At 48.1% G+C, this 25214-nt stretch overlaps 1 protein-coding gene across 16 annotated transcripts in view; it reads left to right on the top strand.

Moving 5' to 3' along the window:
• The window catches only part of ANKRD17 (ankyrin repeat domain 17), a 2430147-nt gene that overhangs the window by 2250404 nt on the left and 154529 nt on the right, over positions 1–25214 (top strand). For 14 of the 16 annotated variants that reach the window (XM_069630790.1, XM_069630801.1, XM_069630794.1 and 11 more), the window contains one exon: positions 14558–14739. In XM_069630790.1, coding sequence (XP_069486891.1) covers positions 14558–14739 — 182 coding nt within the window. The remainder of the gene's footprint in view (positions 1–14557; positions 14740–25214) is intronic. The other 2 variants (XM_069630795.1, XM_069630798.1) reach the window with 1 other exon arrangement.

Consider the following 25214-nt stretch of genomic DNA (forward strand, 5'->3'; position numbering starts at 1 on the left):
CAGAAAGTGACAATGCAGTGGGCGAGAGTTGCCAGGTATTCATTGAAAAGCCAGGGCGAGAGGTTAGACACCTGGGGAACACCACAGGTAGAGAGGAATATAGATGAAAGGAAGGAGCCAAGTTGGACCTGGGAGGGACAATCTGAGAGGAAAGAGGTCAGCTAGGCCAGAGCCTGATCAGTGATAGCAGGTTTTCACAGAGACGGTTGAGCAGGATGGTATGGTGGACCGTGTCGAAGGCAGAAGAGAGATCGAGGCGGATGAGGACAGAGGGAATGTTAGAGTCAAGGTTGGAGAGCAGATCTTCACGGATGTTCAGGAGAGCAGTTTCTGTGCTTCTTGCAGCTCTGAACCCAGACTGGTGGTCATGGAGACAGCCAACAGAATTGGAATGAAGGTTAAGCTGAGAGATGGCCAACTTTTCCAGGAGTTTGCCCAGAAAGCGAGTAATGGAAATTGGGCGATAGTTAGCAGGACAAGAAGGATCAACTGTGGGTTTCTTGAGAAGAGGATGCACAAGGGAGTGCTTCAGAGGGGAGGGGACGGGAGGGGAGGGGGAGGGAAGGGGAAGGATCCTGAGGCTAAGGAGTGGTTGCAAAAATCAGCAAGGTCCGGAGCGAGGGTGTCTGTGGTCCTTGATGGTTTTGGAGGAACAGGGATGAACTTGTTTTGACAAGGCTTTCATAGATCGGACTGGTCTAGCGACCTCGTCAGGGGAGAAAAGAGGAAAGGATGAGAAGGATGGTGGGGGGTGGCTAAAGGAGGGTCAGCAAGCACAGATGGACGGTGGACAGGATGTCCTGGGTTTTTTAAATGAAGTGAGAGGCAAGGGCATTGCAAAGAGCCTGGGAGGCAAGAGGAGGGGTAGAGACGGCAGCAGGGTTGGCCAGCTCCTTGCAGATTTTAAAGAGTTCGGCCGAGTTGTTAGATGCCTTAGAGACACAAGCTTGAATGTGGACTCTTCTTGGTGAGGACAGAGAGTCGGTATTGCCTTTGTAGCAGGCGACAGGTCAGTTTGTCAGAGGATGAACAGGAAGTCCTCCATTTCCTCTCAGCCGCCCTACACTTAAGTTTCTAGGTCAGAGTCATATCAGGAATTGCACTTGGCTTTGGACTTCAAACGGATCCTCATGACAGGGGCAAGAGCATCAAGTGTATCAGAAATTGAAGAGTGGAGCAGAGACAGGGCTCTGTCAGGATGTGAGGCAGCCAAAGGTGGAGGGGGGGGGGAGGGGAGAAAGTGGCGGCAAAAGCCTCAACTGACACACGCTTCATGGGCCGAATGTCCGAGAAGGTAGGTGGCAGTGTAGGGGTAGGCTTGGCTTGAGGGGAAGAGAGGGAGAGATGAGAGGAGAGGAGGGAGTGATCGCTCCAGGAGAGAGGAGTGGTCAGAGGGATGGAGAGGGGGAGGTCAGAGGAAATCAAGACATCGAGTGTGTGCCCTGCAGAGTGAGTCGGGCCAGAGGGGAGGATGGACAGGGAGAAGGAGTCGCAGAGGTCACAGAAGAGTACAGAGGAGGAGCATGGAGAGTCTAAATGTATATTGAGGTCACCGAGGGGGAGGAGTTGAGTGGTAGAGGCCAGGAGGGAGGAGGAGAGGTCTGCCCACTCAGAGAGAAATGAGATGATTTGACCAGGATGCCTGTAGATGGTAACTACAGTAAGAGAATGGGTAAGCGAGAGAGAAAGCCTACAGACAAGGCATTCAAAAGAGGAGTAGGTCTGAGTGGGAATGATGGGGGCAGAAATCCACTCAGGAAAGATCAGGCCTATCCCCCCACCGGACCGGGAGGATCTGGGTACTGAGAGGATCTTGTAGCCATCAGGGAGGAGAATGTCAAAGCTCGTGACAGAGCTGGCCGTGAACCATGTCTCAGTAAGACCAAGGACATCAAGGTCTAGTTCTTCGAGGAGGTGGCAGATGTCAGAGGAGTGTTTGACAGCAGAGCGAGAGTTAAGAGTGGCAATATGAAGAAGGTTGCCAGCCTTAATGACCTTCCGGGGAGGGGTGCAGATCAGAGGTACGCCCTGCGTAGGAGAAAGAGCCCTAGGAGGGGCAGAGGAGGAGGCGAGAGAGGGCAAGGTAGCCAAGGGGGGAGGGGAGGGGACAGCAGGAGATGAGAGGAAATTGATGAGGCGAGGGAAGCGCCTATCAAAGAGGAGGAGATTGGCCTGAGGGCCTTGGACCATCACAGTGCCATTTAGGTAGACATTAATGATGATTTATGACTTAATATGGATGGCTGAGGACAATATGGTATGTCTGTTTAATTTGCATAACAGACCTTCGCAGGGATTGATGACTTTGACTTGTCTCCAGAAATTAGCTGAGGCCATGAGCCCGTCCTTGCAATGCCATCATTGTATTGTTGTGGTGGGGGATTTTAATCTCCAGTTAGAACCCCATAATGATTTTATCGGTCTCTGGGATGATAAAGATGAGGCTTGGGATATTCCATCTCTTATTGCCACCTCTCCTTGCCGTGTGCATCATCTTGCTTTAGAGTCGGTGTGCATTTAGTTCAAACTGAATTTAAGGGCCTGTAACGGCCACTTTGAAAGTGACCAGCCTGGAAAAAAAACGTTGTGGTGTTATTTAGAGCTTCCTGATCGACTATACATTAATATCAGGAAATTATTGGGCCAGGATTGGTGATATTTCAATCTGTGATAGACCAGAGAGTGACCAATACCCCCTTGTAGCAGAAATCATGGGACACGTCGGGGGGAGGATGGGATTAAGGAGCATCATGTTGACCAGCTGATGGTATTAACTCGAAAGGGGGTTAGATGGGTTAACTTGTTGAAACGGGGCTCGAATGCACACATATATGCCTCCATTTTGAGTATATAACTGTAATCTGTGATATAGATTCCAATGATAACACGGTACTGTGTGAATTTGAGTAACTCAAAAAGAATTTAGCTCCCCTTGTGTGTAGTAAAGAATAATTCCTTGTCTAAGGCATGTTGGTACGATAATGCCTGTCACAGTGCCAAAAGTGAGATTGTGTCTGGTATAAATAGTCCATTGGGATCGATAAATCTGTCCTACTAGCACTAAGATTAAAATATAAAAAGCTAATTGGGAGTAAAAGGAGAGAGTTTGTGATTGAACAATGGGACAGGCTACATGGTGCCCTGCAAGCAAGGTATACTTGTTCCTTGTGGAAGTTGGTTAACGACAAGGAGTTGAATGGGGATAGAGACTCGCAATGAACATTGGTGAGCTTGAATGGCAAACACATTTCTCAAATCTTTACCAAGATGAAATCCAAACCTGCCCCTAGTTTGGCAGTTTACAGACCATTAACCCCAGCTAGCTTTTTATTCTTTGTTGGTGAAGAGGCAGATGCACATAATACCCTAAAAACCACAAGGCGACAGGCCCTGACTTGATTCCTGTAGACCTCTTTAAGTTTGATGTAGTGATATGGTCTCGGATGCTGTGTGGGCTGTTCAATGTTATTTTGCGTAGCGGTGAGATACCAGCTTTCTGGCGCAGGGCGACATTCCTACCCATCTACAAAAAGGGTGGTAAAGACTCCCCAGCCAACTATTGCCCCATTTACCTTTTGAGCGGTGTTGGTAAGCTCTTTGGGAAACGTATCCTTAAACTTCTCCAGGAGGGGGCAGACCGGGAAGAAGTTGTTAGTTACCTTCAGGCTGGGTTTGGGCCATATAGAGGTACAAAGGATCACTGTTTCATCCTTTTTTTTAAATCATTGTTAAATATACCATCTTAAAGAAAATGTACCACTATGTGGTCTTCCTGGACCTAAAAACGACTTTTGAAACCTTCTCAAGAGAGCTATTTTGGAACTTTCTGTTTAAGCGTGCTGCACCGACCAATTTGGTGGCCATCATGTTGTCTTTATACTCAACCAATAAAACGACTGCTATATAGTTGGTGGGGGGTGAGCAGACCCAGACATTTGGGGTAAATGTTGGAGTAAGGCAGGGCTGTACCCTGGCACCCATTCTTTTTATTTTTATTTTTAAAAGTATTGGTTAAAATATAGATGGTTACATTGCATAACACCCAGAGAATATAGCATTATAAAATTCACCTGCAATGTTCAGCATTACCCTCTGCATTAAGCCGTTCAAACAGTACAGATAAGCATAACATTACAAACAAATACCCACTGCATTTCCATTTGAAACCTATGATGCTAAACAGTTTTAGTTTCTCAATAAGTCCTGTGTGTGCCATAAGCGGTCCGTGTCGGCCGCATCAATATAGGGGCCCCCAGGCCATATCGTGTGACATACTTGTAAGCAAAATCAGGGAAAGTAAACTGTGTCCAATAGGGGGGATATTCATGGTGGTTTGTCATCCAAAGGGTAGGAAACGGAATCTATGAGGGCTTTCCAGGCTTCAAAGTTAAGTGTTGCATCTCCACCATGGGCTTATATCGCTCCATTCCATGCAATTGTCTCAGCTTTGCACCAATGCACAAATTCTCTAAACCATACTCTGAGTTGTGGGTCCTTCTTTGACTTCCTTGTCATAGCTAGGCATCTCTTAGTTATTATGCAAGCAAAGTCCATGTATTTGGTGACGCACTTATGCTTGGTCGTGCTGGGGTGTATATACCTAATAGACATTCAAGTGTATTCAAATTATATCTTTTTATCCCAGTGTCTTTGCAAGTCTTTCTAACTCGGGACCAGAAGCGCTGTACCACAACGCATGTCCACAACATATGCATATGGTGGGCGTTATTCTGTCGGCGCCTGGGGCAAGTGGAAGGTGCAGCCTCCTTGAATTTATCAACTCTGGAGGGTATCATGTATGGTCGATGTAGCACATTAACTTGTATGAGCCTGAATCTGGCATTGCGAGATATATTTTTAACAAAGCTCACCGCGAGTGTCCACTGTCTGATTTTCTAGGCCGAAGACAGCCTCCCAGCGCATCTTCCAACTTCATGGATTTAACATTAGCTCCCTCTAGCAAGGACTTATTTAATCTAGACACATGTCTCCAACCATCTTCCAGTGAATACATTAACGTCAGAAAGCATTTACTTGGGGCTCGGCGGGCTATTCACTACAATTTCGCTTGCCAGCCTTCACCACTCTCATGTACCTCAAGAATTGTCCCTTGGGTAATCCTTCCTTTTGGGTTAGACTAGTCAAAGCTCTGAATGTTCCGTTATCATACATGTCGCCCCAAGTGGTTATACCTACTCGTTCCCAACATCGAGTTTCTTTTAATTCGTCCGAGTTGCCGCATGTGATTGCAAGGATTGGAGCATGCATTGGGGAGAGTAAGGATGTTGAAGTCGGAGTAGCTTTAATGTTCTAACCCAAATCCCCCTACCCATGCTTAGTGTCAAAAATTGGGGTTCCTTCCAGTCTTTTGGTAGCCATATGACCTCTGAGACAAGCAGGTTTCACCATTGTGCTGAGTAGCTCACGTTCAGATGGAGGTTCGTATGACAGCCATTTCGTAATAAAGCTTAACTGAGCAGCGAAATAGTAGAGCTGCAGGGGTGGGAATTGAACTCCTCCCTCCTGATCCCCAGCAGGGGCTTCCTGACGCAGGAGGGCGGGGCAGTGGAGCACCCAGACCCGGCCAGACTGGCCCTGGCGGTCTGGTTCCTGACCAACTGATACTGGAGCATGCAGAATTTTCGGATGGCAACTGGGGCATCATACAGGAGGCTGTCTACTCGATCCCAGCATAAGAGCAAGTGGACTAGGTTTTGCCACTTGGCTCGTGACAAGGGCCTGGACTCTGTCACCTGCACCCTGGATGACGTGGTGGTGTTCTCTGTGCATCTGGCTCGTTCTTGCATTCAGGTCAAGGGTCCCCCTCTGAATAGTCCATTGTCACTTTTGCATCTAGGGCACCGACCGTCATTGGAGCAGGTGACATATAGGCTTGATGTAGAATTTTAAGTTGAATGAGCTTAAACCTGGAGTTAATTGCTACTTTCCTAGAGTATAGGCACATAGCCCACCACCTCTTGTCCCCCAAGTCTAGGCCAATATCTGCCTCCCACTGCGCCCTACATCCAAATGCTTCCTTTGGAGATAAGCTTAGTGCCATCTGGTAGATTCCTGTGACTACCCTCTGTACATTCGTTGCATTGGCCAGGTACTTCAAAAGGGGCAGGACCTGAGGCTCATATGGAAAGGTTGGCAACCAGGTCCGAAATGCCTTTCGAATCCTAATAAACTGAAATGCCAACCCAAATGCGCCTCCTAGTGTAGCACTAACTTGCTCCCAGGACTCAAACTGTCCATTAGCGTAGAAATCAAACAGATTTACACTGAAACAATACCATTCCCTCTTAATCCTACCATTGCATGTCGGTGCCAAACATTGAGTATCCCAGACAACTTCTTCAGGGCTATACGGGAGGGACACTTGCATTCTCTGACACAGCCTTCACCATACATGGACTGTACACACTGCAGGGTCAAATGGACACCTATCATTAATGTGCTTAGAAATCAGGGTGCTCTGTAACGAAATACGGGTAGGCAGTCCTCCTCTCTATCCTGACGTGCGCGAAGAACTGGGACCCTGGCATCCAGTACATCACGAACGACACCTGTGCAGCAAGATAATACAACTCCAGATCAGGTACATTTAGACCACTTTGCTCCCATGTCCTGGTAAGCACTTCCCATTTGATTCTGGGTATCTTCGGGCTCCTCATGAATTCTATCATAAGCGACCTAGTTCTGCAAAGAAATTGGTCCCCCAGCCATAGTGGGATATTAAGAAATAAATATAATAATTCGGGTACAAAGACTATTTTTATTATTGCAATTTTACCCATAGGGCAAATGAGAAGCGAAGACCACCGGTCCATTTTGCTCCGGAGCGTTTACCGATAAGACCCATAATAAATATCTTTAAGCAATTTGGAGTGACTTCTGCTCACTCATGTACCCAAATACTTTGTCGAAATTTGTTCCCAATGGTACCTGATGGCTGCTGAGTGCCCTCATTCAGAGGAAACAGGATCAACTTGGACCAATTGACCCGCAGCCCTCATATTGCACCAAATGCCTCAATCTCTTTGGAAAGTGGCTGCAACTTACTGCCTGGGTTCTTGACATGAAGGATGATGTTGTCCACATAGAGTGAAATCCGCTCCCGAGCCCCTCCCAAGGCGAGACCCCCAATGCCTATGAGCCGCCTGCAGGTGTGCTGCCAGTGGCTCCATAGCGATTGCAAAAAAAAGTGGGGACAATGGGCACCCCTGCCGCGTCCTTCGCCCCAACTCAAACGCTGCTGAGTACTTGCCAAAAGCCCAATACTCATTCGCTCTCAAATACAAGATCTTAACACAATGCAGGTAGTGCTTCGGAATCCCAAACCTCTCGCTGGTCGGAAACATATAATGCCACGCGACAGTCGAACGCGACAGTCGAACGCCTTCTCCATGTCTAAAAGCACCCCAATCACCTGCACCGAGGGATCTGTCTGGGCCAGCACCGCAAATAGTCACTGCAGATTAAAAGCTCTGAATTGGCCCAGGATAAAACCAGCCTGATCTGAATGAACAATGGAGGCGAGCTAGGAGAGCAGTCTATCAGCCACAATTTTGGAGAAGATTTTCATATCCATATTGATGAGAGGTATCAGCCTCTAGGAGCCACAGTCCAATGAGCCCTGATTGTAGGCCCTCCTGCCATACCTGGAGCAGATATTCCTTCAAAGAATTCTGCGGTGATCCCATCCGAACTGGGGCCTTAGCGGTCTGGAGATCGTTGATCGTTTTCAGAATGTCCTCTACTGTAATGGGAGCGCCCAAAACTGTTTTAGCCTGCACATCTAGCTCCTCCAGCGCAGCTTCCCCACGAAAGACTACAATATACCCAGCTCCGCCCTACCCCTAGCTGCATACAAGTTCTTGTAGAAGTCCCGGAACTCAGTAACAATTAAATCGGAATCCGAAATCATTGTGCCATCCGCTCGCCTAATTGCCGGGATGTCTGTTTGACCTCTCGCGCCCCTCACCAGCCCAGCTATGTACCTGCCAGGTCTCCCCTCCTCTCCATACCTATGCGCCAATCAAGGGGACGCAAGAAAACGCACCTCCCTGTCCGCCTCTACTCTGAATCGATCAAGAGCACCTCAGACCGCCACCAGGGAGGGGCTGCACCCCACCCCGGACTGCAAATGTTTTAGTCCAGCCTCCTCCGTATTGCCTTGAGCACCCCACTTTCAATTGAAATGCAGCGTCCTCAAGTACCCCTTGAATGCCTCCCAGATGATCCCGGTTGAGGCCACCAATCCCCCATTACAAGCAAAAAAGGATCTTATAATCTCTTACACTTCACTCTGATGCACCACATCTAGCAGTGCTTGGCTTTTTAATTGCCAGTGGGGGCCATAACCACCGTCAGAATCTTTACCTGAAACTGCCACAGAATCGGGGAATGGTCTGACAATGTTCTCTGGAGCATAATGCAGCTGTATGTACTATGAAGCGGGCTAGGCCACCATCAGAATACAATCAATGCGGGACCTTATGTCATGTACAGAGTAAAAAGAATAATCCCCCTCATCTGGATACAATGTTCTCCACAAATCCACCGACCAATGTCTGCTAGTCCTCCCTCTATTGCTCCAGTGGCCGAAGACAGTGGCCTCGAGCCGACAGTGGATATATCCCATTCTGAATGCCGAATTGTGTTGAAGTCCTCAGCTACAATTAATAAAGTATGCAAGTGTGGTAAGCACATCGCCCAGAGGGAGTCATAGAAACCCAGATCATCCACATTTGTGCTGTACACATTGACCAAGGTGACTGTTACGAGCTAGAGTCCCGATACTATAACAAACCTACCATCGGGATTACATTCTTGTTGCAGCGGCCTAAACCCCAATGATTTATGAACAGTAATTGCCACACCACATGCTTGCCACACCACGTGCATATGTAGAGTAAGTAGTATAAAAGCATGCATCTGCTCAGGACCTTGCCAGCCCCTCATTCATCTTCCCTTTCAAGTGCATTTCCTGAAGAAACAGGATCTTGGCCCGTTTACTCCCCATAAGCCACAATCTTTCACATTTTAGCATGGTTGTTAAGCCCTCTTGCGTTCCAGCTGAGAAGGGTGCAGCGCTCACATGGCGGTACCCTACGCATCACCAGACATTGTGGGAGGAAGGATAGCTCGGGGGCAATGCGTTTTTCTTGTAAGCAAGACAACGCTGCGCAACACAGTTTCAAATCTCGATCCTGTGCTTAGAAACCACTCACTGGTATCAAGCGTGTTATAAATCAATAAAATAAATAATCAATAAACCTTAGACCCGCCCACCACAACCAAACATAGCCCAGCAGTGAATCTTTATAGTCCACACGTTTTTCAGAGCAACGTGAACCATTTTTTAACATAACCCATAGATCATAACATCCTCTAGCATACACCCACCCCCTCCCACACCACCCTCTGAACCCTGCACTCCCTTCCCCCACCTCAACATGGTCCAGGCCCCTCCATACACCCAATTGGCAGTGATGCCCCCGGCCACAACACCCCCCAATTTACCAATACTCCCCACCAGGGCGCCTACATGGGTGCACTGGACTCTGCGACATTGTCAGTCCCACCTCCGAGAGCTACCTCCGTAAAGGAGGAGGAGGAGGAGGCCCATGCATACCAGGATAAACAGCAACAGACCCAATTAGTTACATACCCAAACGAGAGTAATGACATCGTGAGTGCCTTCCCAAATACCACATTTTGATAAAATGTCTCAAGCTTAGTCACCCATAGAATTGTTCTATCAACAACACACCTGTAGCCAAACATTACCAGGAAATCGCATCATTGCAAATTTGCCCACACCCTGGCCCCTTTCCCCTCAGCCCCTTAGGCAGGGACTACACAAAGGTTTATAACTTCAGCAGGATCAGTGACAAAAAAGGTCTTGTTATCATGAATAACACGCAATTTGGAGGGGTACAGCATAGTATATTGAATCCCCTTTTCCCTCAGCAAGCGCTTCGCCACCAGGAACGAGAATCGTGCCTGCTGCACGGACGGGGTAAAATCTTGGTAGAACCACACTCTGGATTCCTTATAGTACAAGTCCCCAAGCTCTTCAGCCCTGCATAGAATAGAATCACGGTCACGATAGTTCAGTAGTCTGCAATGACTGGGCGCGGATTCCGACTCAGTCTGGGCTTCTGCACGGACACATAGTGGGCCTGCTCAATCAAGAATTTGGAGGAGAGCGCAGTGTCGCATAGGACCTCCTTAAGAAAGGGTTCCATGAGCTTCTCCATATTTTGCGATGGCACCACCTCTGGAATCCCAACCACTCTTATGTTATTTTGGCAAGATCTCGCTTCCAGGTCTTCATTCTTGCCCCGGATTTCTTTCACCTCCTGCCGACATCCTCGAATAGCCTGAGTAACCTCACTACTCGTATCTTCCAGCACGCCACCTCTCTGCTTGGCTTTGTAAAGGCGACTGCTCTCCTTTTCAATCCGCTCTTGCATACTGTCCATCTTGTACTCCATACTATCCAACTTAGTGTTCACTGATGCAAAGCTGCTGTTCATTTCCGCCAGTATTAAGCTCGGGTCTGAGGCCTGACTTGCGGATCCTCCAGGCGCAGCTGGAGCTGAACAAGCCAACACTTGCTCCTCTGACCCATTCGATCATGACAAGGCCATAGTGCCTTTTATACAAAGCTAAACCTTCCTTCTGCGTAAACTGCAGGTGACCCTGCTTCTTGTTCCCTTTAGCCATCCACTAGCTGCTCACTCATTTCTCTCTAATTGTGCTAGTCTCCTCTGCACTGCCCAATCTGGTGGGCCCTCTGCAAGGTGGTAGCAGGGGGGATTCACCAGGGCCACGTGGCCCAAAGCACCAACTGTCAAGGACCCTCACTCTGCAGCCACTAGCTCTACTAACACCAGCGGTCCAGCCGACCCCTACTGCCCAGTACTGTATGGAAGGTGTACTGTCTACTCACTACAACAGGAGGGGAAGGGCCTCTCCACTCGCCCGACAACCCACTCCATCAACCAGCAGCTTTTGCACGAAGGACAGTCCAGAGTCAACTGTATTCCCTGCCTATGTCTCCAAGAGCAGATCCCCTCGGAGAGGAGTGCAGACCAGAGTGTCTCCCAGCAGCAGCGTGGGCCAAAAACGGCAGCGCTCCAGCACTCCCCACATGAGTCTTCAGGGGTCAACCCCCACAGTGCAGCAGGACCATCCCGTCCGACCTTGCAACGGTGTGTGGGCCGGCCTCCCTCCAGAGTAGCCGTGTGTGTCCCTCTTGGCCCAGTCCTCTCCTCACCACTGATGTAATGGCACTTAATCCACTGGGATCTTCCGCCGCCTCCTAGTAGTTCGCCTCTGGCTTGGGAGCGCCAGCGTTACAGCAAGGCTCTCTTCTGCTGCCACCGGCGGAATCGCCTGCTTCACTCCCGGCAATGCAGCTCCCACCTGGGGGGCCAAACCAGCAGATCAGGAACGCGCTCCTGGTGCCAGCACCGCCTCAAGACCCAGAAGAGCTGTAACGTTGATGTGCTCTCCAGAGTGGCAATCAGCTGTTGTCTCGCCACTCTCACTACTTCCAGAGCGGCTGCTCCACACCTCGTTGGCAGCTGCCGACGGGGTGGGGAGGTGCGCCCACGCCACAGCCTCCCGGGTCCACGGACCCAGTACCCTCGCACTCCACCGGTGGCAACCCCAGTCCTCCCCTCACCCACTACACCGCTGCCAACAGAGCCTGCCACACGACAGGGAGGCCTGGCCCACCTCCGTGCGCAGTGCTGTCGGCTTAGAGTCGCCCCTCCTCACCCCACTACTGGACTCCCAGCTCGCCCGGTGAGATCTCATCGAGGATAGACTAGGGAACACTCCAGCCTTGACCATCAGAGTCCCGCTACAGGCAGCCGCACTCCCCACTGTGCAGGAATCGCACTGTTAGGGAGAATTCTCTGTTTAGGCTGCATTTCCTAACCTAGTGAGTCCCCCCGCAGCTTTGCTGGATTTTTGGGGTTTATTTTTTTCTCCTACCAAGAGTGAGACTCTTTCACCCTCACTCTTGGGCATGACTTGAGAGTGTTTCTGTGACTTGCTATGTGCTTATGGGCTATGGGGTATTTTTTCCCCATATGCTATCATTGGTTTTTGAATGTGTGTTACACAGCACCCTCAGTGCAGTAACACAGGGGTGTCATAGAGACCCCCAAACATAGACTCCACACCCTGGGACTGACTACTGTCTCCCTGGGTCTGTAAAGTCACCATTGACTTTACTAGTCTTCACTTACGAACTTAACCAGTACAAACCATCATACTGTGGAAGTACTGGTAGGGGCAATTAGATTTCCCCTGGGTTTGTTGTCGAGAGGGTACTGTCCCGTCCCCCCTTGCCGAGTTTCTGGCTGGTGGCAGTGGATACCACGGAAATATTCCACCGGAATATTTCCCAATGGGATTTCCCATTGATTTTAATGCACCACTTTTTGGTGCAATGTTAAAGATACCGCCGGTTTATTTATTTAATATAAATTCACCGGTTGGGATTTTTTGCCAGAACTCGCCGCCAAAATGGCGTCTAGGTTCACTTCAGTAACCCTAAACCCGAGTCGAGCCTTTGTTCCACTTTTGGCGGGCTTCTGCACAGAAGCCCTCCAAAGTGGTGCCATTCTGTCTGGGTACCACAGGGGGTGTGGGAGGGGGTTTAGGCACCCTGGGCTGAGTTGCCTTGCCAACTCAAGTCGCACTCTGGTGTGATTGGCCCAAGTGGTGAGCCACCCCGCTCACCACTTAGCATGTTTGAGTGACAGCTAGGCTGTATGAATGGGGGTTTGCTGCATAAAAGCAGGGTTTTTGGGACTGGTTCTTCAGAAGTCGCCACCGGACCTAAGAAGCCGAAGAGGGAGAAGCCGAGCCGACCTGCCAAGACGACACCACCGGTGGAGCCCTGCGGAACAGTCTCTCCACTTTTTCCCAATGACAGAGGAGATCTCCCGCCAGAGAGTCTTCTTCCCTTGACTGGTGGGGACAACCAGTTTCTGCCTTCTTTTCGCCGCCCTGAAGCATCTCGTGGCCGCCTTGCCTGTGCCAAGCACCCCGGCAACCGGGATACCACTTTTTACCTCAACCCCGAAAGAGGGGTAACATCCTTTTAACCGGAAAAACTCCACGGCTGGTTTCTTCCCTGGTAGTGCAACGACCTTCAGCTTTCCTCCACGACGAGATCTTCTCCTCCTCTGGACGACGCCGCGACTTGCACCCACTACCAGGAACAACTGCCCCCGCTGGAAGATCCTTTCCATTTTAAAGGTACTGTGTTCCGCCCGGGTTCCCTTGCCACTGATTGTACGGGGTAGATTTAGCTCTCGGCTCTCGACCCAGGGTAAGCCTGGGACACCCTAACTAAACTTTTCTTAACTGGGAAAAACCTTTTCTACTCACCTGTAAAGACTTGTGACATTGTGTGATCTTGGGCATCTTTTTGCCTGGCTTTCCCTAGAGTGGGCCTGGCAACCGAACTTCCTTGCTCCTCAATAGACTGCCTTCCTACACTCACTGTGAACCTCTGAAAAGTGTTTTGCCTTGCTGTTTTCACTTCGTTTGCCTTTTCCCTCCCTTTTTAACTAACTTGTTGGAGTGCCATCTAACGTTAAGCGCTCACCTCTGTTTGGAAATAAGTGGTGTTAACTTAGACTTGTCCAACAAATAACTAGGGATGTACATATGAGTAATAGTGACTGTGTTTTGACTTACTTACCTTTTCTGTGCTAGTGTAATTTATGAGTGTGTCTTTTAAATAAATAAGTATATACTTTTACACCTAGCTCTGGTCAGTGTTTGCTTGTACTGTTGTGCCTCTGTACCTATTATGTGTGCTCTGTATACTGCCTAACTCTTCTTGAGGGAAGTCTGACTGCTCAGCCACAGCTACCAGGTAAACCTGGGTGGTACAGACTGCTACCAAGTGAGTTTACTGCTAAACACCTGTAGTCTTAAATCTTTTGCAGTGGTCCCAGAGGGAACTGCACAGGTTTCTGTCTAACACGCACTTCTGGGCCAAAGCAGACCTGGGCCGCATTCTCTTGGACTCAGCAAGCAGAGACCACCTTGGTCGTAAGCTCTCGAGCGCCTCCAAGAACATTAGAATTTAAATTTCGAGGGGATTGGATCCTCCGACGTATTCCATATCTATGACAGTAATCACCACAGCCGTGCTGCTTACAGTCATAGATATGGAATACTTCGTCTGAACATCCCATCGAAAGAACGTTACCAGGTAAGAGAGTAACTTGTTCTTCTTTTTTTTTAAAGTAGTGTTTCATGAGGGTGTTTCTAAGCTGATGAACATAAAATGCACATCCTTGAACACCAGCGTAACAGGCAAGTTACTTTGTGTCACGTGGTGCAAGAGGTTCTATCCAACTTTTTTGTACAGTGTTTTTTGTACCACGTCCCTTGCCCTGCAAAATACTCAAGACATTTCCAATGAGCTAAAAAGGAGATAGTAGTAAATGGTACATAACATGTCTGCATGAACATGCATGTAATTCACTAATTGGTTATTTTGGTTTGCCAGATAAAGTTTCTGACTGGTGTCACACAGGTATGGGAAATCACGTTATCCACCGGCCGATGTCTGATCCTGGTGTCTTTTCGCAACATCAAGCAATGGAGAGAGAGAATTCTGCGATCGTACATCCTTCCAATGCATTCCATCAACATGTCCCAGCAGGCTACATGGACTTTCCTAAAGTTGGGGTAATAATCTTACTGTTTTCTCAGAAATAACCTTGTGTACCTTAGTAGCTTTGGATCAAATTGTATTCTACTTTTATACAGGCTTAAGAAAAAGAATCTCATACTAACTTTGATAATATGCTACACTAAAAATTATACTGTTTTTGTGTGTGTGAATGGTTTGGATACATCAGTGTTTGCATGTGCTCCCTCCCGTTCTCTGTTCCATGTATTGGAACCATTTTACTTGGTTCAGCAGCCATATGTTGTGATTCTATGCACATTTTGCTTGATTGGTTAAACATTCTAAAACTGCCATGCTGTTCATTACTTCTTTGTCGTCCTAGCCCTTAACTTTGAAGGGAGTATCCCTCATTAGACAACCCATTTGTTTGGCAATTTTCTATTGAAAATGGGCTGTGCCAAGCACTTCTTTGTCTGGTGTTAACACTGTAAACTGCAGTTCACATCGTTCTGTGCAGATTAACATTTTATTACAGGCACTATGCACCTTGGCATGTATGGGTTATCCTTTTCTAAACGTCCTGGCATGGCATTCATGGGGGTTGGGGCATGTAGGTCTCAATGCAGTAACAGGCGCTGGCACAGAAGCATTTCTTACTCCATGGATCACAAGGCATACGCGAGTAGTCAAGTTCGCCTGACCAAACTACACCACTGTCCCGTGTATTGCAGCATGCAAGTTTACAGTGCTGTCCACTGACATTACTTTTAGGGGATTTTCAACAAGTCTTCTGGCAAGGGTTTAGGAAAATCTGGAGATTATATGCAGGGTGTCTCCTAAATTATTCCGAACTCTGGACATTGGTTGCTGTCAGAGCAGTCCAGGCTTTTCTCTCAGGAGGGATCATGGGTGGCTGTAAGGTACAGCTAGCATACATAATCATACATTAAAGTAATGCTTGCAAAGAATATTACCAGGGATTAAAATGCGGATTTCATGAACAAAGAGTAGTCATTATGGGAGGGAAAAAAGGGCACGGGCTATGGCCCTGCTTCCCTCGAATTGCTGCCTGAGTCAAAGAAGTTGGTGCCCATTTATTGCTAAACATAAATAACATCTGGCAGGATATTGTATAGTGTGCTGCTGATCCTCTGGGTTTGCTGCTTGGCTGTTGACATGTATGGCCCTATCTGATCAGTTGCTCTTATAATGTTTTTACTATGTCACAACTAGTATTGCATTTTCACCTTTCTCAGGGGAGTATATGGATCATGTGCAATAATAAAAGTTGAAATACGTATTGATAAATTTGATGGCCACAATGGTTCAGAAGATAGCTCAGTGTGTTACGCATTTTTTGCAGAGAACTGTATTCATAATGTCCCTAATCATAATACCAAATTCTGGTGCAAAGCGAGGGGGGGGGGGTGTGTGTGTGTGTGTGTGTGTGTGTGTGTGTGTGTGTGTGTGTGTGTGTGATATAATAGAAGCTTCTACTGTTGTGCTATGGAACAATCCTGTATGCACCAGATTTAAAACTATCATAGCATCCGTAAGGGTGCAGATCTAGAGCTCACTTCCCCCAAGCACTGGTTGAAAACCTGGGTCGGCACCCATAATGAATAGCTTACATTGTTAGGCCAGGGAAGTGATTAGGGAGCCAATTTATTTCTCTATTTCTCTCTCTCTCTCTCTCTCTCTATCATGTCCCTTGGGATTCCCTCCCTAGCCGAGGAGTCCATAATCCCAGGTTAGTGCTACTTATCGGTAACCCCTACTGTCTACCACTTATTTTTTAGGCTACGAATGAGCTCCTTAAACAATGCCTCTCTAAATTTCCTCATGGACTACCTGTCTGTATTCTAACCGGATGTTAGTGCTCTATAGGGAATTAGGGTTGTGCCTTGCACTTACTCTGTTGGATTCAGGCTGTTTCTCTTATGCCCACTGTGACAAATCCCTAGATGTTGTCACTTCTCCCCAGGGGGAACCTCTTCCCCTGAGGCCAGGGAGGTGAGGCTGCTACCTAATAGTCCCCCTGGTGGTGGTGCACAGTGGGAGGATCTCATGGCGAGAGACTTCCTCCTCCTCCCCCCCTCTCGGGACAAGGACAAACATCCAGGGAGAACGCAGTATATTCCCCTCCCAAAACACCCCTCCTAACCCTACACATATTGTGCATCCCAGTACCATACCCAGTCACCCCATGTACATGGGTAGAGCCAGTGACCTAATGACTGGGACGAAAAAGAATCCAAAGTAGACACTGCAGACTGGTTGTTCTAGTACTGAGACAGGGAGTAGGTGCAGAGCCGTGAAGATCACGACAAGATCCAAGAGTGAGCGTGTTAATAGTTACCCAACAACAAATGAGGATCTGGGAATGAAAACCAAAGTAGTACGGCAGAATTGGTTGAATCCAGCCGAAGGAGGCATCAGCTGTAAAGTATATCCAGCGTGGTCGATTCGAATCCTGTCCGGTAGCTGATGCAGAATGGAGGACACAAGTCTTCCTGGAGGGCTTTGCCGGAGCGATGCTGCGTCAACTGCTCAGGAGAAGGTAAGCTGAGCAGCCCGAGAACAGGAGACGGCGGACGACCACAGATGCCGCCGACTAGAGCCTGGTGAAGCAGAGAGGCTGAGTCCAGCCCCAGGAAGCCCTGGCAAGGTACCGAGTCGCAAAGCAAGGTAATGGGGGAAATTTGAGGGTTTGGGGGCACGGGAACAGTCACCAGGCAGGCGAAGCTACTTACTTCACGGCCTAGTAGCAAACAGTCGGCTGCAGGCTCACCGGAGGGGCATAAAGGTGCTAAGGTGGCACGTGAGACGTACAACAAGTACCGGAAACCCCAACAAGCAGATAAGAAGGGTCTGGGGCCCTAACATTTACACAGAGGCAAGTCATCTTCCTCGTGGCAGTACTTGGCAGGAGAGTAACCCCAGTCTGCCAAATCATCAGAGCAGAGAAATACGGGTCTGGTACCTGCAACCAAACCAGGGGAAAGATACAAGTCATCTTACTTGTGGCCACACTTGGCAGGAGAGTGAACCAAGTGGACCGAATTCAAAAAGTGGAGCAGCCTAGGTCTGGGGACCCTAGTTTTATGTGTTGCTGAGAATTCTATAGGTGGTTCAAAGAGACCTGGGGAAGAGAATCATTCCCTATGGACAGTAGACTGTGAAATCCAAGATACCAGGGCCAGGGAGTCATTCTCCTGGTAACATTGCACTTGAGAAAAACATTGCACTAGTGAAAAGCCAAAGCCAAGAGAATGGATTCATTCTCTTGGCTAAAATGGAAACCGACCACAGAGTCCTCAACCAGGGGAAGGGGTGTCATTCCCCCTGGCATGTGTGGTGAACTTTCAGATACCAAGTGTTAGAACATTGGAGTATAATTTTGAGTACATTTTAACCAGGAGAAGTGAGGCATTCTTCCTGGAGATAACCATTGGAACTTAATAGTATTTTGGTGAACACTTTTGGCCAGGGGAAGGGAATCATTTCCCCTGGTTACAAAATGTTCAACCAGAACCGTGCTGCCTCATCCAGGAAAAGGGAGTCATTCTGCTGGGCAAAAAACATTGACGCAACCTTCTAGTTTAGTTAGAAGAGTAAGGGACAGAGTTAGTTTTGCCACATGACAGTGGACTGTTTAAGTTACAAGGACATTCTGATAGACCCCTTTGAACTTACACAGGGAATCCCCTCATAGAGATAGGGAAAGTTAGGTTTAATCTTTATTTTCTTGCTAAATAACTCTATAGCAACCACTATGCCACCTGTGTCAGTCTTGTCCATCCACACCCTTAGACCATACTCGCCACTACCTTTTTACCTTTACTGTCTTTTTTGCCTCCACCTGAGATGCTTCATTCCTCCTTGCTCTCGTCTCCACCCTTTGATGTTATTCTTTTTTCCACTCCCTTTCCCTACTCCTCCTCTGTTCCACTACTTCCCTCCTCTACCCTACTACTCTTGTCCTACTGCTGCTGCTACTACTACTACTTGCCTCCACTCACTACTACACAAACACCCTCCTTTTACTCTGTACCATTTACTTCACAGACACTCCTTACTTTACTCACTTGCCATCTAAACACTCCCACTGCAGTACCCTTGCATTTACTAAACCAATGCCTCACCTTTTCAGCTAATAGTCTCTACTCGCCACTGCTGGAGTCAAGAGCATACAAACAATAATGCTGGCATTGGGGAGGTGCAGGGGGGCGGGGGCTACAGACTTGCTTGGACAAGGATTGCTTTGTGGCAGGTCTCCCCTTAGCCCTTTTGACAAGGCCAGGGTCCTAGTCTTGTCAGAGTGTATATTTAGAGACCGACAAAGGGAGAGATGCACAGTATAAACCCAGTAACATACCATAATGAATGCAGAACACATTAAGTAAATAGTAGTGGAAAGAGAGAAATACTGTAGAGCATTTCCAATGTTTGTTTTTGTAGGTTTTGTAACAGTGTACATGGAAAAAGAAACATATGCTCAGAGCAGGAAGTAAGCCTTCTGTGCGGCAATAGGGTGCAATGGTATTTTCATTTTCATTTTATAGCAGTTTACATTAGTACGTATGTGGATTGGTTGATGCTCTTCAATGCATCACCAGCATTAGACCTTTCATAGATTCACATGATATGAATATTCCCTGTCGTTAGCCTGAGAATCCTCGGTAACGGGGAGCAGTTTAATTTTACACTGAAAGCTTCAGTCACTTCAGTGCTCTTTTGTCATTGTGCCTAATACTGCCCACAGCCAATGTAACAGGCCTTAGCTCCACCCTTGGAGGACATCTTCAGATTTTTACTGCACGTTTCTTGTTGGGAGTCCTCTATATCTGTCTCCCAGTGCCAAGGAGTTGTACTCTGCATTGTCTGGCCCATGCACGGTCCTCACGCACATGGAAAAAACAGTCTTCAAAAACAAACATTTGGGCCTACCACAATATCTGAAGTAAAGAGGAAAAGTATTTCCAGGGCAGGCACCCGATGCAGCCTAAACATTTCTTCATAGAAGATCTACATGACAAATGTTTCGACCCTCATCACATCATTGAGGAGTGTGAAATGTCCGCCCTTCTCCAATAGAACCCTGAGGCACTGTTATCGTAAACTGGTTGCGTAGGTCGGTGATGCACGGGCGTGGGCCTTTGATTCTGCATCCATATGGAGTCATGCTTCTCTGAGGCAGGGTTGGTCTACCCAGCGAACCACCTCTAGTAAGAGGTCAAGGTCGCACAACGTCCCACCAAAAAGCAGGAAAGGGTAGCATGGAGCACCTTCTGCAAGTTCCCAGTCAGAGGCAACAAAGACGCAGGCCACGACATTGGAGAAACCTCCTACCTCGTCCATGCCACATGCAGATGTTGGGCTAGTTTCTGGATCTTCTTTGGGGAAAAAGGCATACATCTTGGTCGGCGGCACCTAAATCGCTGACAACAGAACGACGGCCAAGACCTCATCAGCGACATCTTCAACAAACAAGAAGACTTCATCAACCACACTGTCGACGGCTAAAAAGATCGTTTACTACGACGAAATCCTCTTGGTCCACTTCAAAGTCCTCGTCGACGACGGTAGCATTACCACCTGTAGAAGCAAGTGCCATCGCGTGTACATCATCGTCCACGACACCCAAACCCACGTTTACCATCAGATAATCTTCGACAACAGCAGAAACTGCATCTATCTTGCTGCCACCACTTAAAGCATCAGCATTGTTGTTGCTGCCACGCCCAGCTAACCCTCGTACTCTGGGAACCAACCCAGAACTGGCTTTTCAACCATCATGCATGATTGAGGGAGTACCTGACAAACCACTTTGTTTCCTCAGAAGGGGGCTACACCCAGGTGCCAGACATGCCTCCACCTACATCAGTGCCAGTTCAAGGGCAATCATGCCAGGAGGCTCCAAATCCAGTGGGCACTCAGTGCCCTAGTGACGTCTCTATGGATATCCTGGACTCCCTGAAGGCTCTTGTCTCTGAGATTCATCACAGTTTGCCAGCTACACCCACAATCTAACCACACCAGTTGTTCAGGGTCCTTCAAGAAGGGCCCAATGGTTTTTCAGCTGCTTCTCATCTCACGAAAGATGAAGAGCATTTGCAAAGGCTGCTACAATTAACAGACACAGACTCTGAGCACAACCCGGATGACCAACAATAATCTGTCCACATAACAGATAAATCTGACGAATTCGACGATATAATCCCAACTCATGGCAAACCAGAAGAAGCCCGCACCAGGGATTCTCCGCCAGGCGAGATTGGGTCCTTTCACGCCTTGATGGGTAGGGCCACCAAGATGTTCGGTTTAAAGCCAGATGAGCAAAAGAAGGATAGCCTTCTTTACCAATGGTGTGTGCAGCACAGGAAGTCCATCCTGGCAATACCCCTCCTAGACGACATTTGGGATGATGGTCATCCCTCACAAAAAGGTGAGGTTTGAAAAAAGTTAGAGGGTCCCGGACTCAGCGCCTACTTGCCTGCGGACACAACAAACGCCAGACTTCTTGGTTTTCGTAGCTGCACACAAGCTATCCGCAAATCCGTCTTCTTCCTGCTCTCTCCCACCTGTTAAAAAGGGTAAGTTCCTTGATTCTTTCGGAAACTGAATTATTACTCTAGCTGCCACTACCATCAAGGCGACCAATACCATGGCCATTCCTGGAAGATATGAACGACAATTGTAGTTTAAACTTGTACCCATTCTGGAGTTCCTTCCAGAAGATGAAAGGCAGGAGGCAGTAGATCTACTCCACGAAGGTAAAGCAGAACCCGACCACACCATCTTTGTCTCAGTAGGCATCGCAGATACTAGGTTTCAGCAAATTGGAAATGGGGTTGTCCTGTGTTGACAAGGATGGTTAAAGGCAACCAACTTCCGTTCTGCAGTCCAAACTAAAGTTGTCTATCTGCCTTTCAATGGAGTGGAGCTCTTTGGTAAAAAAGTGGATGAAACCTTCCAAACCATCAAGACAGATACAGACACGGCACGCTCCCTGGGAAGGAAAGTCTCTCTTCTCCAGGACTTGGCAGGAATACAGCCCCCACCTGCCTGTCGCTGTCCTACAAAGATCTGGCCTACACCTCACCGGACCCTTACAGGCAAAAATCCAATCCTACTTCGGAGACCAATGCCGGCGGCTCTGCTCAGTCCATGGGCCAGTCGTCCAAGCTGCCCTGACATGTCCGAGGCTGTGCCCTCCAACTTCAGTATCCCAGTGGGAGGAAGACTGTCAGAATTTGTCCAAGAGTGGAAAAACATCACCACCGATGAATGGGTGCGATCCATCATCCAGCAGGGCCATAGGATGGAATTTGTCAAGACACCACCTATCATCCCCCCACTCAAGAAGACAACCATAGGCCATCATCATCTTCAGTGGGGAAGTCCAGTCTTTGCTTGCCAAGGGAGCCATACAAAGAGTTCCTCTCACACACAGCAAGGTTGAAGAGTCTACTCCTTATACTTCCTAGTAAGAATAAGGTCTGGGTGTTGGAGACCTATTTTAGATCTCAGATTGCTGAGCAAATATCTAAAAGCTCAGACGTTCCTTGTGGTCACTTTACAACAGGTGCTGTCGCAACTGCAACTCAACGATTTCCTGACCTCTGTAGACGTAGAGGACGCCTACTTTCACATCCCTATTCATTGGACACACCGCCGTTAACTGCGTTTTGTTGTAGCAGGCCAACATTACCAGTTCAAAGCCCTACCTTTTGGACTGCGGCAAGCACTGTGAGTGTTCACGAAATGCCTTGCGCCAGTGGTAACGCACCTCTGTCAAGAGGGCACACATGTGTACCCGTATCTTTGACTGGCTAGTGAAGGCAACATCTTACACCAAGGCAGCTCACAGCACTGCTCAAACGATCCGCTGTCTCCAGTCACTGAGGTTTTCCATAAACTTCTGTAAGGAACTCATGGTGGCAACAGGTAAGACAGGCACACATGATCACAGTTCAAGTGGGTTAATTAAACTGTATAAATGAGTGAGAAAAATGCCTAATCTAAACCAAAATCTAAGACCATCAAATAATAATAAGGCAGTCCTAGTGGCGTCTTGTCAAATAAAAAGGGGCTATACTAAAAAGAAACTATTGCCAAACCTTACCGCTAAGATACAAAATAGTGTGGGATAATGTTCACCAGAAAAGGAAGTTTTCACAAATGATAAGTCAGGATGGTTTATCTGGGGTATCCCTTCCCCATGTTTTCTAGCACGGGACACGGTGGAACTTAAGCACTGCACACTTCTCCAGCACAAGCATATAGTTTGTTTCCAAATTATCAGGGCCTTCTGTGGCTAAGTCTCTTTTAGACCAAGTCTCTTGCCTCAGAGGGCCTGATGTATTAGAACCAACAAAAACAAAAGTACCTTTCTGTAATTGTCTCGTCAGTGATTTCCCTTCACCCTTGGATCCCCCTCAACCAGGCTCCGATCCTTCTTGTACCATGGGCCTCCCTCAATCGGGTTCACTATGGTCCTTTGTTCAAATTTTTCAGCAGCTTGTACAATTCACTGTGGATATCTCTCAGCCGGGTTCACATTTGCCAGTTTCGCACAGTTCACCTTGCTTTATCACGATGCAGGATTCATTTCCCTTAGTTTTCCTCTTGGCATCCCTCCTTCGGATTCACGTAGCCATTCTAACACATTTCACTTATTTGTAATACTTTGCAGGATTCACTTCCCTTAACTTTTTCTATCCCCCAGTCAGGCTTTCCCTTGAGCCCCCAGTCAGGCTTTCCACATTTATTTTTCATACAGTGTTTCCCTCAGCCGGGCGCACACGCCTGTTTCACAATGTCAGTACTTTAGTGATGGGTTAAGGACTGTCGATTGTACAAAGGGTTTTGGCTCGACCCTTGTATGACCACCTTAACTGTATTCTGGCCTTTCCTACGACCTCTTGTTACTTAAATGTTCACAACAAAAGGGGACCAGCCACAGTCTTTCGAATGGATGCCGCTTTGGCGTCGGACCACTCTGCAGCTGGTATTTTCTTTAGCTTTAAAAGTTCACTTAGCACACAAGTTCTTTGTTCATAATAAGTTGCTGTTTGCAACCTTTGCTCAACACTGTCTGGTTTACTCCCGGTTCTCCCTCCGTCTCACCGGCTGTGCTGACCTCCTTGGCGTTTCTTGTCTCTGGCGTCAAAGATGGTACCACATAATAAAAAGCACCTCCCCGCCGCGGTTATCAGTGCGGGAGGGTCCTCTGCACCGTAGACATCTGTTACAGCACAGGTCAGCTGTAGTTCCCAGTCTTATGATTATTTTCACCGAGGCTTCGCAGGTTTGGGTCGAAAAGGGTAAGGGCACTTCCCTCCTTGTTGTCCTTTGCGGTCTCGCTGTCCTTCTTCTATGTTTGAATTGCCTTCCGGGAATAGCTGCTTCCTGGTGCGTTTGTCCTTGATCAAAATGTGCTCTTGTTCTCCACCTTGTATCCCTGTGGGGAAGGGAAAGGGCTGTCGGGTGTGTGTAGTTATTGTCAATTGCCTGACCCTTGTGTTTTCACATGTCGGGAAAACGGCTCTGGTGTTAATCCGTTGTCTTTAACGGGGTAAGAAAGTGTTGGCGTTGGAAAGTGTGGGGGGTGGAGATAGAGTTTCTAAGTATCCTACTGGGTAGGATGGGGGAAAGGTGTCATAAGGAAGGGGGTGGTTGTTGGATTCGGAAAGGTGAGCTTTGCAGGGTTTGTGAAATGAAAAGGGGGGGATTGTGGGAACGGTAGTGTTTTTTCAAAGTAGACTGGGAATTTGGGAACTAATAATCAGAGGGATGTGGAGAAGAATGACTAGGAGTACTCGGGTAGATAAGAGGAAGACAGGGATTAGTTCCTAATCAGTTTACCAGATGGGGAGGGGTTGTTGGTTTTGGGTAAGGGAGATTCAGTGGGTGGTAGGGAGGTAGATTTGGAACATCCTACAAAAGCTTCTGGGACTTCGTCCTCCTCACCTTCTTGCCCGGTATAAAACTGCATCTCGCATGGGAAATTCCCCCGAGCATAACCCCTGGCTCCTCTACCCAGGTGATGATCCCTTGCTCGTCCACCCCCAGGTTTGGGATCGGAGAGCGCCAGCCCTCCCCCGGCCACCTGAATAAGGGATTCTCAGGGTCTATATGGGAGAATACTCCCATGTGTCTCATACTACCCAAAATCCTGTCTCATTCCCTCGCAACAGGCGCTGTACCTGGGTGTAAATCTAGACACCATATCTTGCAAAGCCACCCCATAAAAAGAAAAGGCACCTCTGGGTCGCCATCAGTATCTGTTCACAGCTACAAGTACTTGCTGGGCGTGATGTCCTCCTGCATCCCTCTGATACCTCACTGAAGGCACTGCATGCGTACCCCGCAGGAATTCCTGAACGCCCACTGGAAATGGGTCTCTGGGTTGTGACAAGACCAGATTGAACCACAGTTTCAGAGTGCCGCTAGACTGGTGGTTCGTCAAAGCTCATCTAGTGCAGGGCGGCCCCTTTCAGCTCCCTCTTCATCAAGTCACTGTCGG

The sequence above is a fragment of the Ambystoma mexicanum genome, chromosome 6q, assembly GCF_040938575.1.
Source record: "Ambystoma mexicanum isolate Mex_15411 chromosome 6q, UKY_AmexF1_1, whole genome shotgun sequence".
Lineage (NCBI taxonomy): Eukaryota > Metazoa > Chordata > Amphibia > Caudata > Ambystomatidae > Ambystoma > Ambystoma mexicanum.